Genomic DNA, 13,993 nt, shown 5'->3' with positions numbered 1-13,993 from the left:
CCTTTGGTTTGCACAAACCCAGGCTGGGGCGGCTGAGCCACAGCAGGGTCAGCCCTCGGCCAAGGCCACAATGTCCAGCTCTTGCACACCCCTGGTGAGGACATAGGGTCCCATCCCCAACCGGGGGAGAATCCCCTCACATACTCAGAGGCCAAGGACAGGCCAAGAAGCTGGGTGTCCTCCCTCAGTGCCACTGGGCAGGGACGTGGCCCTTGGCCACGGGTGGGGGCACATGGGTCAGGCTGAGCAGCTGAGATGGGGCAGAGGTCTAGGCGTGGTGTATGCTGCTGACAGATCTCGTGTACACGGAAGGCGTCTGCTGTGTGGCTGCAGGGATCTTTGGGTTCCATACCTGGGGAAGGAGTGGGGGGAGATGCGGGAATGGGGGGTGACGAGGCACCCCCCCCCCACGATACACCATACTGCTCGCAAGCGTTTTTATTTTCCCGAAAGCATTTCCCCTCTTCGAAGTCATATATTAATTTGTCCGTGTAGGTATTTCATTTCCACGGCCCCTGCAAGCCATGGGCTTGGTGATGACAAGACAGGGCGTTCCTTGGTCACTCGGGAACCCAGCACCCTGAACAAGCCCTGCCATGAGGAGATCGTCAAGAATTATTTCTTGGAAACTCAGAGAGGGGCTGTACAGGACCCCCGAGCCTTTGGAGGATGCCCTGACAATTGGGGGGGGGGCTCCCAAACAGGAAGAGTGTCCACTGCACTAAGGCCCCAGTGGTCACTACTTTCCAGGGCCACGCTGATGTCTGAGGTCACTGTCACAAACTGGAAAGTCTGGGATTCCAGGTGGCCAGGGGCTGCAGACACAGCACTGAACCTGGGGAGAGGAGAAAACCCTAGCCAGTGAGTTCTCTTTGGTGCGGCCTGGGAGGACCGTTTGCAGGGGTCTGGGGGGCAGTCGTGCGGTAGGATCGCTGCTGTCCACGACGCCGGGAGGGACCGTTGGTGGCTCTGGGTCTCCCGCTGTCGCCCTTGCGCCCCTCCGCCTCTGCTGCCGCCCGGCCCTCGCCCACCCGCACTTGCTCACGCCCAGCTGTGCCCACGGGCTCCAGCGGCCAGGTGGGGGCCCCCGGGGTGCGAGTGGGCGTTGCCGGGACTCAGGTCTCCGGAAGTGTGTGGGCGCACCGGGGCGGGGATGAGTCTGGGGGCGCCACGTGAGCGAGCGACCGCAAGCAAGCCACGACGCGGCTGACACGGAACCGTAGGCCGGCTCCCCGTGGGTCCCCGGCGAGCTCAGCCACAGCCCTCCGGCCGAAGACCCCACCTCCCCAAACGCGCGGTGAGCCCCGGAGCTCACACCAGGGGCCAGGCTGGCCCTCTGGCCCCGGCCACGGGGACACCTTCCCGGGCGAGTTCTCGGGCTCCCGGGTCGCACTCCCGCCCCCCCCCCCCCTCCCGCGCAGCTGCCCCCGGGGTGGCCAGGCCCAGCCCCTGCACACACCGTGCGCGCCCCGGCCCCCGCGCCCCGCCCCGGCCCGGCCCCGCCCGCAGCCAGCGGGACCTTTATAGGGAGCGCCCGGCCGCGGCGCGCTGGGAAGTCGGTGCCGCCGCCCTCCCAGCCGCCCGCCCGCCCGCCCGCCCGCCCGCGCCTCCGACGCGGGGGCCGCCGCCGTCTCTGCCTCCGCCATGCGTCCCGGGACGCCGGGGCCACTGTGGCCACTGCCCTGGGGGGCCCTGGCTTGGGCCGTGGGCTTCGTGGGCTCCGTGGGCTCGGGGGACCCCGCGCCCGGTGAGTGGGGCGGCCGGAAGGGGCGGGCGGGGTGGGCCACCCACGTGGGCCTGCCCGGAATGCGGGCCTTGGGGGAGACGTTGGGGGCACGGCGGCCGTGCTAGCCGCTGATCGGGCGGCCTCCTCAGGTTCAGTCCGGGAGGGCTTGGGGCTCCCCTCCCCCAGCCCCAAAGGGCCTGAAGGAGGGTCACCAGGAGGTCAGCAGAGCAGACGTGACTCCCTTTCACAATTGTCAAGAGTGGTCGTCTCGATGACGGCTGACATTTATCGAGCGCTGAGTGTCTACCTCTCGCCTCCTTGAATTCATGTGATAGCCCATTAATGTGTGTACTCTCACGCCCATTTTCCGGATGGGGGAGCTGAGGCGCAGTCACACAGCCCGTCGGTGGCCAAGTCAGGATTCGAACCGGAACCATCTATGTCCTGAAGCCCCAGAGAGGCGGGAGTGGGTTGGGGGGGGGGGGGTGGCAGGCCCCAGGACCTCCACCGGAAGTGTCAGATCCTCCCCAGCTTTGGCTTAGGCAGACGGGCCATTGGAGTCCCGTACCTGCCACTTGTTAGGGGATGCCAGGCAAGGAATATCCCCACTGCTGGCCTCAGTTTCTCCTTTTAGAAGACGGGTGCCAGAGTGCTGAGTTCCCAGAGCTGCCCCCCGAAAGGAACCAGCAAGCTCCCGGGGATGGGGGCCGGGGCCATTCCCGCCCCCATTTAAGGGTGAAGGGATTGAGGGCTATCTGCCTTCCGACCCCACCCGGCAGCCCCACCCCAGCCCCGCATGAAGGGGAGAGCTGAGCCCCCTCCCCGAAGGCCGTGTCCCCAGGGAGATGTGAGCTCATGCAAGGAGAATGTTCCCAAGTTGGAGTGAGTAAGAGGCGGGCCAGGCAAGGGGGGGCTGCTGGGCGAGGGGGGCTCTGCGTGCCCTCGGGCCCTGTCTAGACAGAGGGCAGAGGCGGAGAGGGGGCTCCGGGGCCCACTGACCCCGGCATGTCAAGCTCTGAGTGTTTGACTGGTTGGGCAGGACGCCAGGCCTGGGCCTGGGGGCCTGGGGGCCTGGGGCAAGGTCGGGGGTGGGGTAGGGAGAGCTTCCCACCAAGAGTGAGGGTTGTGTGTGGGGTGGGGCTCAGAGAGGAGGAAGAATCCCAGAGGGATCGAGAGCGGAGCGGGGATGGGAGCACCTGTGCAGGTCTCTGCCCCTCCTTCCCAAGTTGGGAGCAAAATCATCCCCTGTGTAATCACCGAGCACCAACTGTATGCATCCCCCGTGGGTGGGGAGCTGGGTGGAAGGCCTGGGCGTTGGGAGCGGCATAGGAGGGCACCTCTGGTCCAGTGGTCGCTGTCCCCCTCGTCCACAGGCGGCGTCTGCTGGCTCCAGCAGGGCCGAGAGGCCACCTGCAGTCTGGTGCTGCAGACTGACGTGAGCCAAGCCGAGTGTTGTGCCACCAGCAACATTGACACCGCCTGGTCCAACTTCACTCACCCGGGGAACAAGATCAGCCTTCTGGGCTTCTTGGGCCTTGTCCACTGCCTCCCCTGCAAAGGTGAGCTCCTGGGCATCAGCCACGGGTCAGGGTCACCGCGCAGCAGGTGGGGCAGCTGCGAATGAGCTCCCCACCTTGGGGGTGTGGCTGTTAGGAAGGGTGTTTGTGGGGGGACCCGGGGCTCGGAGAGAGACAGGGGACCTGAGGGTCCAGGCCTCAGCCTCCCTCTGTTGAGGATTCAGGAAGAAGCTTGGAGGACTCCCCAGCTTGGTTTCTAGCCTCTAGGCCCTTGCCCGTGCTGAGCCCTCTGCCTGGATGGCCTTTCCCAGCTGCACCCCACCTGGTAGACCCGACTCACACCCAAGTCCTAGGAAGACGGATTTTCCTAACTGGCCACTTGGGTTTGTGACTCCACAGGCAGTGCTCCCAAACACTTGATCTTCCCATCACCCCAGATTCCAGCGATCTGTGGTGTGGCCACAGATGCATGTTTCATAAGCGTGTCCCTTCTGGATCGTGTTCTGAGAAATGCTGCCTCTTTCTTCAGCCTAGGAGCTCTTTGAAGGCAGAATGATTGAGTGAATAAGCCAAGACATATTCTCTGCTCTGGAGAAGGGGCTGGGGATCCTCCCAGGCCTCTCTGGCCGGGGCTGAACCTGCAAGGGCCCAGAGGTAGTGTGATGCATGGCTTGAAGGAAGTGGGCATTAGGACCAGGGTGTTGGAGTGTGATTAGGAGTTTGCCAGATGGAGAAAGTATGGGATCAGGCCCTAGTGGGTGGGGTCAGGGCAGGGGAGCAGGGAGGAGGCTGGAGCTGAGGGCCAAGCCCAGAGCCCAGCTGGCCACTGGGATGTGATTAATCCCCGCTCGGCCTGGCTGGGTGGTCTTGGACTCACTGCCATGTGCCCTGGCTGGCTCCCTCCAGAACCTACTCTGGGTTCTGGCAGGGGGAGGGCAGACTTCAAAAAGTGCCTGGCCGGGGCATGAGAAGGTCCAGATCACCCCCCCCCCACCACCACCACATCTCATCTGGCCTTGGGGAAGGGAACTCCGTTCTCCCACTTCCGTTCTGCTTGTGAAGCCACCCAGGGGGAGCGTTTCCAGATGTGTGTGTGGGCAGGCAGCGTGGGAGGTGCCCAGGTGCGGCCCACATGCCCTGCCTCTGCCTGGTTGGGGGCACCAGTGCACCAGCTCATTTTATGCTCATGCTCCGCCTGTAAGGTGGGTACCCCAGTCAGCCTCACTTCCACACAGGGCAACTGAGGCTGAACTCAAGAGCTCAAGTCTGCCCTCCAGGTCCACAAGCAACAGAGGTGGGGGGTTCCATCTGGGGCCTGGCCTGGAATTCTCATGCTGAGGGGCCCCTGGCTCCCCTCCACTCACGGCTGTGACAGGGCCTCGATTTCCCCCTTCTGTAAAATGCTAATGAAGTGTCATCACCTCCTAGGGGTGGCTGAGAGACAGCGAGCAGCCTGGGAGGGCCTGTGAGAGGAGCAGCGCAGTAATAGGTCGGGGGGGGGGGGGGGGGGGGAGCGAAGACCCCAGGGAGAGACCTGCCCTGGCCAGACCTGTTTCCCTGCCTGAGAAATAGGGCTGGCGGGGGGAGGGGTATCCCCTGGGCTCACTGGGCTGGGGATGTGGGAAGCCCCCTCCCCAGAAAATGCGCCTCAGGCCAGGTGCCAACGCCCCACCCTCCCCGACGGCTCCTCTGGGTTGGTCCTGGCAGGCCCGGGGAACAGACGCGGCCGGTCCTCCCCAGGCCCGCTCCTGGACGGGGTGGGGCCCCCCTCTGGTGACGCAGCCGGGCCCCGCGCCGGCCTTCCCATAACCGCGCGTAAATCAGGGAACGGACGCCAGCCCCAGCGGGTGGCCCAGCTGCGGAGCGACACCGGGACTGGGTACTGGAAGCTCGTTCCTGGACCCCCAGAACCGAGCGGAAACAACCCACTCCCGCCCGTTCCGAGCCCCAACTCCAGACAGAACCCCAAGCCCAGGCGCAGCCTCGACTCCCGGTCCACCGGGACCGTGGCTGATCTCGTCCCCAACGGATCCCGCACCCAGACTCTGAACCAGTCGTCCTCTCCGGGGTTCCCGGACTCCCGCCCGGCCTCCGGCGTCAGAGCAGGGACGGGGGTGCCGTGGGCTCCGAGGACGCCCGGCCTCGGCCACGCACCTCTCCACCACCACCACCGCCACCGCCACGCGCGCGTGCCCTGTGTCCGCAGATTCGTGCGAGGGCGTGGAGTGCGGCCCCGGCAAGACGTGCCGCATGCAGGGGGGCCGCCCGCGCTGCGAGTGCGCGCCCGACTGCGCTGGGCTCCCGGCGCGCCTGCAGGTCTGCGGCTCCGACGGCGCCACCTACCGCGACGAGTGCGAGCTGCGCGCCGCGCGCTGCCGCGGCCACCCGGACCTGCGCGTCATGTACCCAGGACGCTGCCGCAGTACGTGGGGGCGGGGTGGGGGCGGGGCCTGCGGGGGGCGGGGCCTGGCGGCGCTCTGAGGGAGGGGCCTAGCGAAGGGACAGCGCCGCCGGATTGGGTCTTCTGCCGGGGTCGGTCGGAATGAGGAAAAGCGGGGTGGGGTTTCGGGAAGGGAGGCTCACATGGGGTGCGAGGTTGGGGTGCGTGACTCAGGGAGGGGCTTGCGGGTGCAACCAGAGGGGCGGGGCCCGGGTGTGGAACGAGAGTGGGCGGGGCGCGCGGAAGGGGTGTGGCTTCCGGCGCGGCCGGGGGCGGGGCCTGCGGGTGGAACCTGCGGCGGGCTGGCCCCCGCCCCTGACCGGTCCTGGCTCCCCGCTCGCAGAGTCGTGCGCGCACGTGATGTGCCCGCGCCCGCAGTCGTGCGTGGTGGACCAGACCGGCAGCGCCCACTGCGTGGTGTGTCGCGCGGCGCCCTGTCCCGCGCCCTCCAGCCCCGGCCAGGAGCTCTGCGGCAACAACAACGTCACCTACATGTCCTCGTGTCACCTCCGCCAGGCCACCTGCTTCCTGGGCCGCTCCATCGGCGTGCGCCACCCGGGCAGCTGTGCAGGTGTGGCGCGGAGCGGGGAGCAGCGGTGGGGCCCAACCTCCCGCCCCTCTCCGCGCCCCCACTTTTCTTTTCGTCCCTCCCGCTCTTCAGGCACCCCTGAGCCGTCGGATGCGGAGTCGGAGTCGGAGGAGGAGAACTTCGTGTGAGCCCGTGGGGCCGGCTTGGGCCTGGCGTTCAAGGCCTCCCCGTTTTATTTATTGCCACAGCCGAGTCTAATTTATGTCCCATGGACACTCCCCAGAGCCTGGGCCGGGACCACTTAGGAGGAGCCCTGGAGCCCCCTGACAATACCTTGGAAGGATTGGGGGAAGGGGGCCTGGGAGTGGGGCTGGTAGGTGGGGCTCCCCACTCCAGGCAGGAGGACCCCATGCTTCTGCTCTAGGGGTTAGCTTAAATTATGGTCACCACGGAGAGGGCTGGGGATTGCCTGCCAGCAATTAATGAAGAGGCACCCCCACCTTCTAGACCGCAGACTGGGAGTAACGAAGGGGTCCACAGCCCGGATGTGTATAAATGAGCCGCAGAACCTCCCAGGCCCCAGATAGGCCAAGGAAGCAGCCACTGTCCACAAGCCGCTCAAGGACTCCAGGCCCTACCTTCTCAGTGCCTCCATTTCCATTTCCCCAGGACGTCCTGTGGTGGCTCCTGAGAAGAGCCCAGTGTGTCTCCTGGGGTGGGAGAGGCCAGAAGAGAGCACTATGTGTCGTGGTGCCCAGTGCACTTTGGGCGGGACCCAGTGGGGCCCACAAAAGAGCCCCTGCTCACCCACCGTGGGGTTTGTGTGCCAAGGCCGACTGCACACCCTGCCTCCTAGAGCTGTATGTCTTAGCGGCACCCCCTCGTCCCTGCTGCTCCATCCGAAGGGAAGGTCCAGACCAGGACCCCTCGGTCCCATGAGACATGCCTTGGCCAAGCCTCTAAGCCCAGTTTCCAGGTGGACCCACCTCAACCACCAGCCGGCCGGGAGTTTTGACACCTGCCAGATGCTGGCTCTGGGCAGGGTCGCTGCCTTCTGTTTGCTCAGTGTCACCTCCCCGTGTCTGCATGTGGCAGAGGCTCAGACCGGACATGGGGGGGCCCAACAGGCAGGAGCCCACCTCCCCGAGTTTGCAGTGAGCCGTGCAGGGGCCAGTTGTTTTCGTCCTCTCCTGGCCCCTCGGAAGTGCCTTACCTGTGACACCCAGAAAAGTGCCCTTGAGGCCACCTTCGCACCCTGGGGTCCTGCCTCACCAAAGAAATAAAGACTATAAAAAGCCACTTTGGAGTGTCCGAGCCTCTGTGCAGTCTCCTTTTGCCAGTGCCTCCACCCAGTCGGAAGCCTAGGGGGCTGTGAGGGTGGTGAGTGGGGGGCTCTGGGAGCATCTGGGGGAGATGCCTTCTGTCTCTGGGCCTCAGTGTCCACCTCTGGGCAGTGGGCGGCAGCCAGGGAGAGGGCTGAGGTAGGTGAGGTGCAGGGTGAGGCCGGGGGGAGAAAGGAAGCCTTCGTAGGGCAGGAGACAGAAGAGGCAGTCAAGATGGCTTAGGGCACTCCGGAGAAGCCAGCGGGTTTAGGCTCCAGAAACAGAGGCCTGGCCTGGAAGGGCTGGGGGTGTGATGGTCGCCATAACACCGTTAAAAACAATACGACGACCCTAACACCAGCTGGGACTTACCCAGACGTGGCCATGTGCCAGCACTTTCTTCAGTGAATAACAGACTTCACGTGGGGCCAGGCCAGCCTGAGACTCTACACAGAGGACCAGGAGACCCCCCCCCCCCATCCCCATTGGTTTCCCCATCTATGCCTGGGTGTGGTTAGCTGGAGGCCGAGGGGGAGATGCGCTAGGCTGGGCCACTGCTTGGGCAAAGGCCAAGAGGCTGTCCTGAGTGCAGGCTGTCGGGTGGGGGTCGGTAAATCCAGAAGGGCCGGTGGTGAGGAGGGCGGGGAGGGGCCTGGGTCCCGAAGCCAGAGGACCAGATGAGGCCTCTGAGCAAGCAGCTCACGGTGTCAGGGAGGCTGTGGCCGGGCCAGACCCTTGGCCTCGCTGAGACAGAAACTCGAAGGATCGTGGATGGGCCCTGGAGGTGAACCATCGTGTCTGGTTATTCAGTTAACATTTTATTTGGTCATTTTGGCCCTTTGCATTTGGAACCGATGCCCTCTCTACCCCACCCTCCACCCCACGGATACACCAGGCTTCCTGGAGTTTGGGGGCCCACGGATGCCCTGCCCCAGCCATGGAATTTCCAGGCAGGAGCTATCTGAATCATTTACCACCTCATTTGTGTACGCCGTGCTGTTGTGGTTCAGGCAACTCCTGCAGGAACCCAGCGGTCCCGGGCAGGGGACTGGGCTGGGGCCCGTTTGGGCCTTCGAACCACATCCTGTATCCAGCTTACGAAGGCAGACACCTGCGTGTACACATCGGGGGTCTTAGGGTCGCCGCACCAGAGTCCAGAGAAGGAGACCAGACCATGTGCCCGGTTCCTGCACACCAGGGGTCCCCCAGAGTCCGCCTGGGGGTGGAGGGAAAGGCAAGGTCAGGGGTCCATCTCTGGGCCTCTTTCCCTGGCCTCCCTGCCTCGAAACCCTTCCAAGGCTTCCTAGCGCTCCTCCAGCAAAAACTAAACTTACAGCCTTCAAGGGACTTGAGCATCTAGCCCCCACCCATCTGTCTGCACGCCTTTCCCTAGGTTCCTGCCCCACCAGCCTTCTGGGCTGTTCCTGAAGCAAACCAAGCTTGGTCTGGCCTCTGGGCTTTCCCATATCCCTGAGACCTGTTACTGCCCCCATTGGACACTGCTGGTATAAATATACAAGTCTGCAGTACTTTGTGCAGTACACAACTTGCACAGCTGTACATGGCAGCCCTGTGATGGGTGTCTCTGCCTGGCATGCCTTCCCTCAGATCTCCTCAAGCCTCCTTCCAGTCTCAGCTCAAAAGGTGCTCTCCTCTGAGAAGCCTTCCTGAATACTCACCCTAAAATTCCCGCTTCCTCCCCTCCTCTCCCCTTCCCAGTCGTATCAGCCTAACTGTAATCTGAAATCACCTCTGACCCTAGGAAGTAGGTACTATTAGTGTGGCAGTTTTACAGGTAAAGAAAGGTCCAGAAAAGTGAGGTGACTTTTCCAAGGCCACACACCTGGGAAGTGTCACGGTCTGGATTTGGACGCATGCGGTGGGACTCCAGAATCTGTTTTGAATCACTCTCTTGCCAGGAACAAAAAAACCCTCCAGGTTGTTTCTCCCTCGGCACCAGGGCCAGGGTTGCCCAGAGTCCACGCAGGGTCTCCGGAGCAGGAACTCCTTGACGGAGATCTGTTACTGCCCCCTACTGAACGCTGCTTATAAATACACAAATCTGTAGCCCTTTGTGCGATGCGCGATCCGCACAGCTGTACGTGACAGCCCTGTGACCTCGGAAAAGTCTTTGTCCTTCCAGGGCCTCAGTGAGGCTTCATCTGGTCAAAGGTGAGCTTAAGGACTTAGTTCCCAAGCCTCTGCCTTCTCTAACCCTGTCTGTGGGCCTCGGTTTGCCCATATTGCAGGAAGGTAGGGTGGGGACCCAGTGTCTCACCGAGCAGAAGCCACGCCTCCGGCGGTCCCCACTGTGGGTGCAGAGCATGGCAGGGCTCAGCTGGCCCTTCCAGGAGCTGTTGCAGACGTCCAGGCCCAGCACGCGGACTTCGGCCTCCATCAGCCCGGGTGGCAGGTCCTCGAAATCGGATACAGAGCCCCAGCCAGCCACCCGGCAGCGTGCCCCCGCCCTGAGTGGCGTGGCGCCTCTCCGTGGCAGCCTCAGCAGCCCCACCGCAGGACCCAGGATGGCAGAGCCGTTGAGCTGCAGAGAGACCGCTGAGTTTGGGTTTACCCCCAACCGCCCATCAGTGCTCCTGCCTCAGTTTACCCATCATGACACCTTGGCTCTTTGTGGCCTCTTGCTGCCACGCGGGCCTGCCCATCAGGCCTCACCCGTTCAGACCAGGACGCTGGCCTCCCCAGCTGCCAGCGGTGTCCTTCCAACCAGCATCTCCCCTACTCGCAAGCTCTCCCCTGACTCCCCATTGTTCCTGGGACAATGCGTCCTGGCTCACCATTCAGCCCTCCCCTCTACCCAGAATGAATTTACTGTCATTCCCTGGTCCCCACCACCCCCCCACTCCCCCCCCCCGCCCCCCGCCGGAACACCCTCCCTATCCAGCCTTCAGGTCTCAGCTTAGATGCCACCTCCTCCAGGGAGCCTTCCTAGACTCCCAGGATAGGACAGGAGCCTCCTCCGGGTTCCATGTGCCCCTGCCAAGGCCGATTTACCCAGCTGCCACCGAGTTGGACCGGAAGCTCTAAGGGGACCGGCCCTGGGGTGTCCAGGGCCCAAAACAGCTGGTGGGCGCTCAGTCAGCGTTTATGGGATGAATGACTCAGGTCCCTGGTTTTGGTACTCACTCCCTAACCGTGACCATATCCTGACCGTACCCCAGCCTCAGTTTCCCCAGCTGCATAACGGGACGGGTGACCAGAGCTGTGGGCTCCAGGTTTTGGGGTTTCACAGATGAGCAAAACCCACATGCCAGCTTTGGCCGCGGATACTCGCTGCCCCCTTTTCATTTTGCTTGGAGAACAGCCCCCGCCCCCAACCCTCTCGTTCCCAGGAACCTATTTCTGTTACGCTGAGCATCTCTGTTTTGACTTTTTACCACATTTGGACAGCAGGCCTGAGGTGTTTTCCCTTGAAAACGGAGGCCCTGGGGGCCCCTGGAATTGAATTTGGGGCACCGGAGCGTCCTGCGGGGGGCGACTCCCAGGCAGGCAGGGGTGGGGGGGTGGGGGGCGCTCAGAAAGGACGCACCTGTGTGGGCAGGGAGGGAAGGAGCCACTTCCTGCCCGGAAACCCCACAAAGGGCCTGGGGGGCAGCGACTAGAGTATCTGGTGTCCTAGAGTCTCACGCATTTCCCCTTTCAGCGTGAACACCGGGGCCTGGCGTGCGCTACAAACGGCCACAAGGAGATAAAAATCCCTGCGCTCCAAGTCTGGAGGAGGAAGCAGTGAACGTTGGTGAAGAAGCAAATGGTTTCAGCTGTGGGGGACACAAGGAAGTTGGGACAGAGGGACGGGATGGGGAGGTGGGGGGGCCGGGGGAGGGCAGGTGACAGGGGCTTCTCGAGGGAGGTCCCAGAGGAGGGGACATTTGAGGGAAGACTGGGAAGGGTTGAGGGACAAAGCCATGCGGTGTCTGGGGGAACGGCGCCCTGGAGGGGACGCAGCCAGGGCAAAGGCCCGGGCGTAGGGGGCATGGGGGCAACACTGATGGCTCAGTCTGCCCCCAGGGGGCACCGAGGGGACCATGTGGGAGGCACAGAGGGCAGAGGCGGGACATAATCTGACTCGGGTGCTCACAGGACCTTACAGCTGTTTTTAAAACATGCGGGGGTGGCCAGGGACGGGCCAGACCCGCGTCCGGTGCCCCCCCAGGCTCACCTGCAGTAGACAGATGTCGTTGGCGTGGGTGGCGGGCTGGTAGTCCGGGTGCCTGACGACGGTGGAGATGCCCAGCACCTGTCGTGTGGGCTCCGAGCTGTGCAGGACGTGAGCCCCCAGCACCACCAGGCCCATTCGGGAGTCCCTGCAGGGGGAGGGGCAACTGAGAGCGAGCCTGGGGTCTCGGCGTCCCCGTCTGCAGAACGGGGTGCGGCCCCACGGCCATAATTACGTTTATTCCCGTTCCCACCTCAATTACAGCCTTCACCTAGATAGGCGCGCTATTAACGTTAATACATATTATCACGCGGTACTTAGAACACGGGCGATACTGCCTACGTTTCTTACAGCACCCCCCTCAGTTACACCATCACCCCCAATATTTTCCGTGGCAACGCCGTGGTTATTCAACAGGAAACCCGGAGCGGACCCAGGGCTGCAACCCCGGCTGTGGCCACGACGTCGCTCTCACACACTCTTCTCGCCGAGCCCCCCCTTGCCGTCCGGAGCCGGGGGCCTGGGGCCCGAGTGGCGGCGGCGGGGGCGGCCCCCGGGGTGGGCTCACCTGTGGCTGAAGCAATGGGCCGCGGAGACCACCCAGCGGGAGCGGAGCAGGAAGCCTCCGCAGTGGTGCTGGCCCTCGAAGGCCACAGACACCATGTAGGGCCGGGAGTGGGGCTTCACCTCGTGGCCCCCGATGATCCGGGCTCCCCGGGAGCCTGCAGGAGGGGCGGGACAGAGGGCTGATGCGAGCGGCTCCGGCACCTGCCGGGGTGGGGGTCGGGTGGGGGCGAGGCGCCCGGACGAGGTCCTCGAGCGTGCCGGGAGGGAGCCTGGACTCCAGAAAACCCTGGGCCTGGGCCTCCACCCCGGCCCCCAGTCCCAGCTGAGGCCGAGAGGGGCAGCGACCCAGAGGGCTGAGTAGCTGCACGGGGTCGGGGGCTCTTACCTGGGGGCCCCGTAGGCAGCGTGAGGGCCACAGACACTGCCAGCAGCAGGCGGCCCAGCTCGTTCGCCTGGGGCCCCATGGCTGTCACCGGCTGGTGGCTCCCTCAGAGCTCTGCGGGACACGGCCCGGAAAGGGGGAACCTGGCTGTGGCCTGTGGTGGGAGGTCGGCCAGGCCACACCAGCAACGCCCAGTTCGGCGCTGGCGCCTCTGGGAGGCCTCGGGCCGTTGACGGTCCCAGCCGTCCAGGAGGCCAGGACACAGGGCGGCGAGGGGACGAGTGCGTGGCTCTAGGAACTGCCCGCCTGGGGCGAAGCCTGGCTCTGCAGGGCCCGGAGGTGACCCCAGAGGCCACTTACCGCCCCGTGCCTCGGTTTATCCAGCATCTGCCCACGGAGCACGTGCAGGGAGCTTCCTGCAGCGGCCAGGACCCGGCCGACAGGCATCGTGCCCCCAGCTGCCCCCTGGGCGTGTGGGGCCGCCTCTCCAGCCGGACGGGGTCTGGCCCCATTGCCACCTGCTCCCCCTCTGCAACTCCGGCACCGACCTCAGGGCTGCGAGTTCCCCGGAAAGCCCTGAGGTGGTTGCTGCCTCTGTTGCACTTACCGAGTGCCTACTGTATACAGCCTCTGGCAGGAGCTGGAGATAGGAGTGTGGCAGTGACCGAGGCCCCCCCCCCCCCAGGTGCCCCTCCCACTCTGCCGGCCAGGCCACCTCGCGGAGCCGGGGTGGTGGCCGTCCGGCTGGCCATCACAGGGCAGGAGGGTGAGGCCATGTGATGCTGGAGGCCGGCGGGCAGGTTCCGGTGTCACGGGCTGTGGGCCCACACTGAGGGGGCTGAGGTTTCTGTTTTGGGGGGTGTGGGGACAGGGCGCTAAGGCTGGAGCCCCCAGACCCGCAGCCCATCCCCACCCCTCCCGCAGCCCATCCCCACCCCTCCCTTAGGCCCCGGCCGCTCACCCAGCCTCCCCATGGTGCGCGGCCGCAGCAGCACGGCTGGGAAGTGTCCTCACCCAGCTCCCGGGACGCCACGAAGAGGTCTCAGTGGGGCACCGTCTTGCGCCCCCTATGGTACCACCTCTCAGGGTCCCTGCGAGTCGGGAGCCTGTGACCGCACCCCCAGATGCTGCCCAGACTCGAACTTGCCTGGCATGTCTGTGTGACCTCCCGGGGCCGCTGGGACCCGTCACCACACGCCGGTTCTGACAGCTCTGGGCTCAGAAGTCCTGACACCCAGGCGTGGGCAGGGCTGCTCCCCCCAGGGCCCCAGGGAGCCCCGTCTCCCCCTTTCCCAGCTTCCAGAGCAGCACGGGGTCCGCCCGGCTCTCTGCCTCC

At 64.7% G+C, this 13,993-nt stretch overlaps 2 protein-coding genes across 5 annotated transcripts; one reads left to right on the top strand and one right to left on the bottom strand.

The window, feature by feature from the left end:
* The first annotated feature begins 1,544 nt into the window (after positions 1-1,544).
* On the top strand, positions 1,545-7,511 carry FSTL3 (follistatin like 3). 4 transcript variants are annotated; one of them, XM_047848373.1, is made up of 5 exons: positions 1,549-1,747; positions 3,100-3,285; positions 5,450-5,665; positions 6,027-6,254; positions 6,345-7,511. In XM_047848373.1, the coding sequence occupies exons 1-5, from the start codon at positions 1,645-1,647 to the stop codon at positions 6,398-6,400; spliced, it is 789 nt and encodes a 262-aa protein (XP_047704329.1). In that variant the 5' UTR covers positions 1,549-1,644; the 3' UTR covers positions 6,401-7,511. The 4 variants fall into 4 exon arrangements, with proteins under 4 accessions (XP_047704327.1, XP_047704328.1, XP_047704329.1 ...); XM_047848371.1 differs by having other exon boundaries at positions 1,545-1,747; positions 5,152-5,665; positions 6,027-7,511; XM_047848372.1 differs by having other exon boundaries at positions 1,547-1,747; positions 6,027-7,511.
* Positions 7,512-8,365: 854 nt separating this feature from the next.
* On the bottom strand, positions 8,366-12,776 carry PRSS57 (serine protease 57). Its single transcript, XM_047848345.1, is given in 6 exon segments — positions 8,366-8,602; positions 8,604-8,750; positions 9,813-10,076; positions 11,712-11,856; positions 12,277-12,430; positions 12,661-12,776. Coding segments are annotated over 6 exon segments (879 nt in total). The 5' UTR covers positions 12,740-12,776; the 3' UTR covers positions 8,366-8,512.
* Positions 12,777-13,993: the final 1,217 nt, after the last annotated feature.

This window comes from Prionailurus viverrinus, unplaced genomic scaffold, assembly GCF_022837055.1.
Source record: "Prionailurus viverrinus isolate Anna unplaced genomic scaffold, UM_Priviv_1.0 scaffold_60, whole genome shotgun sequence".
In the NCBI taxonomy this organism is placed as follows: Eukaryota; Metazoa; Chordata; class Mammalia; order Carnivora; family Felidae; genus Prionailurus; species Prionailurus viverrinus.
Note: the sequence above shows the minus strand (reverse complement) of the source record. Positions and strands in the feature narration are given on the sequence as shown.

Excerpts from the sequence above, each read along its gene's own strand:
- FSTL3 (XM_047848370.1), top strand. The coding sequence starts at position 4,860 with ATGTGGGAAGCCCCCTCCCCAGAAAATGCGCCTCAGGCCAGGTGCCAA. Across the intron at positions 5,666-6,026 it reads GTACCCAGGACGCTGCCGCA|AGTCGTGCGCGCACGTGATG; the intron begins GTACGTGGGGGC and ends CCCCGCTCGCAG.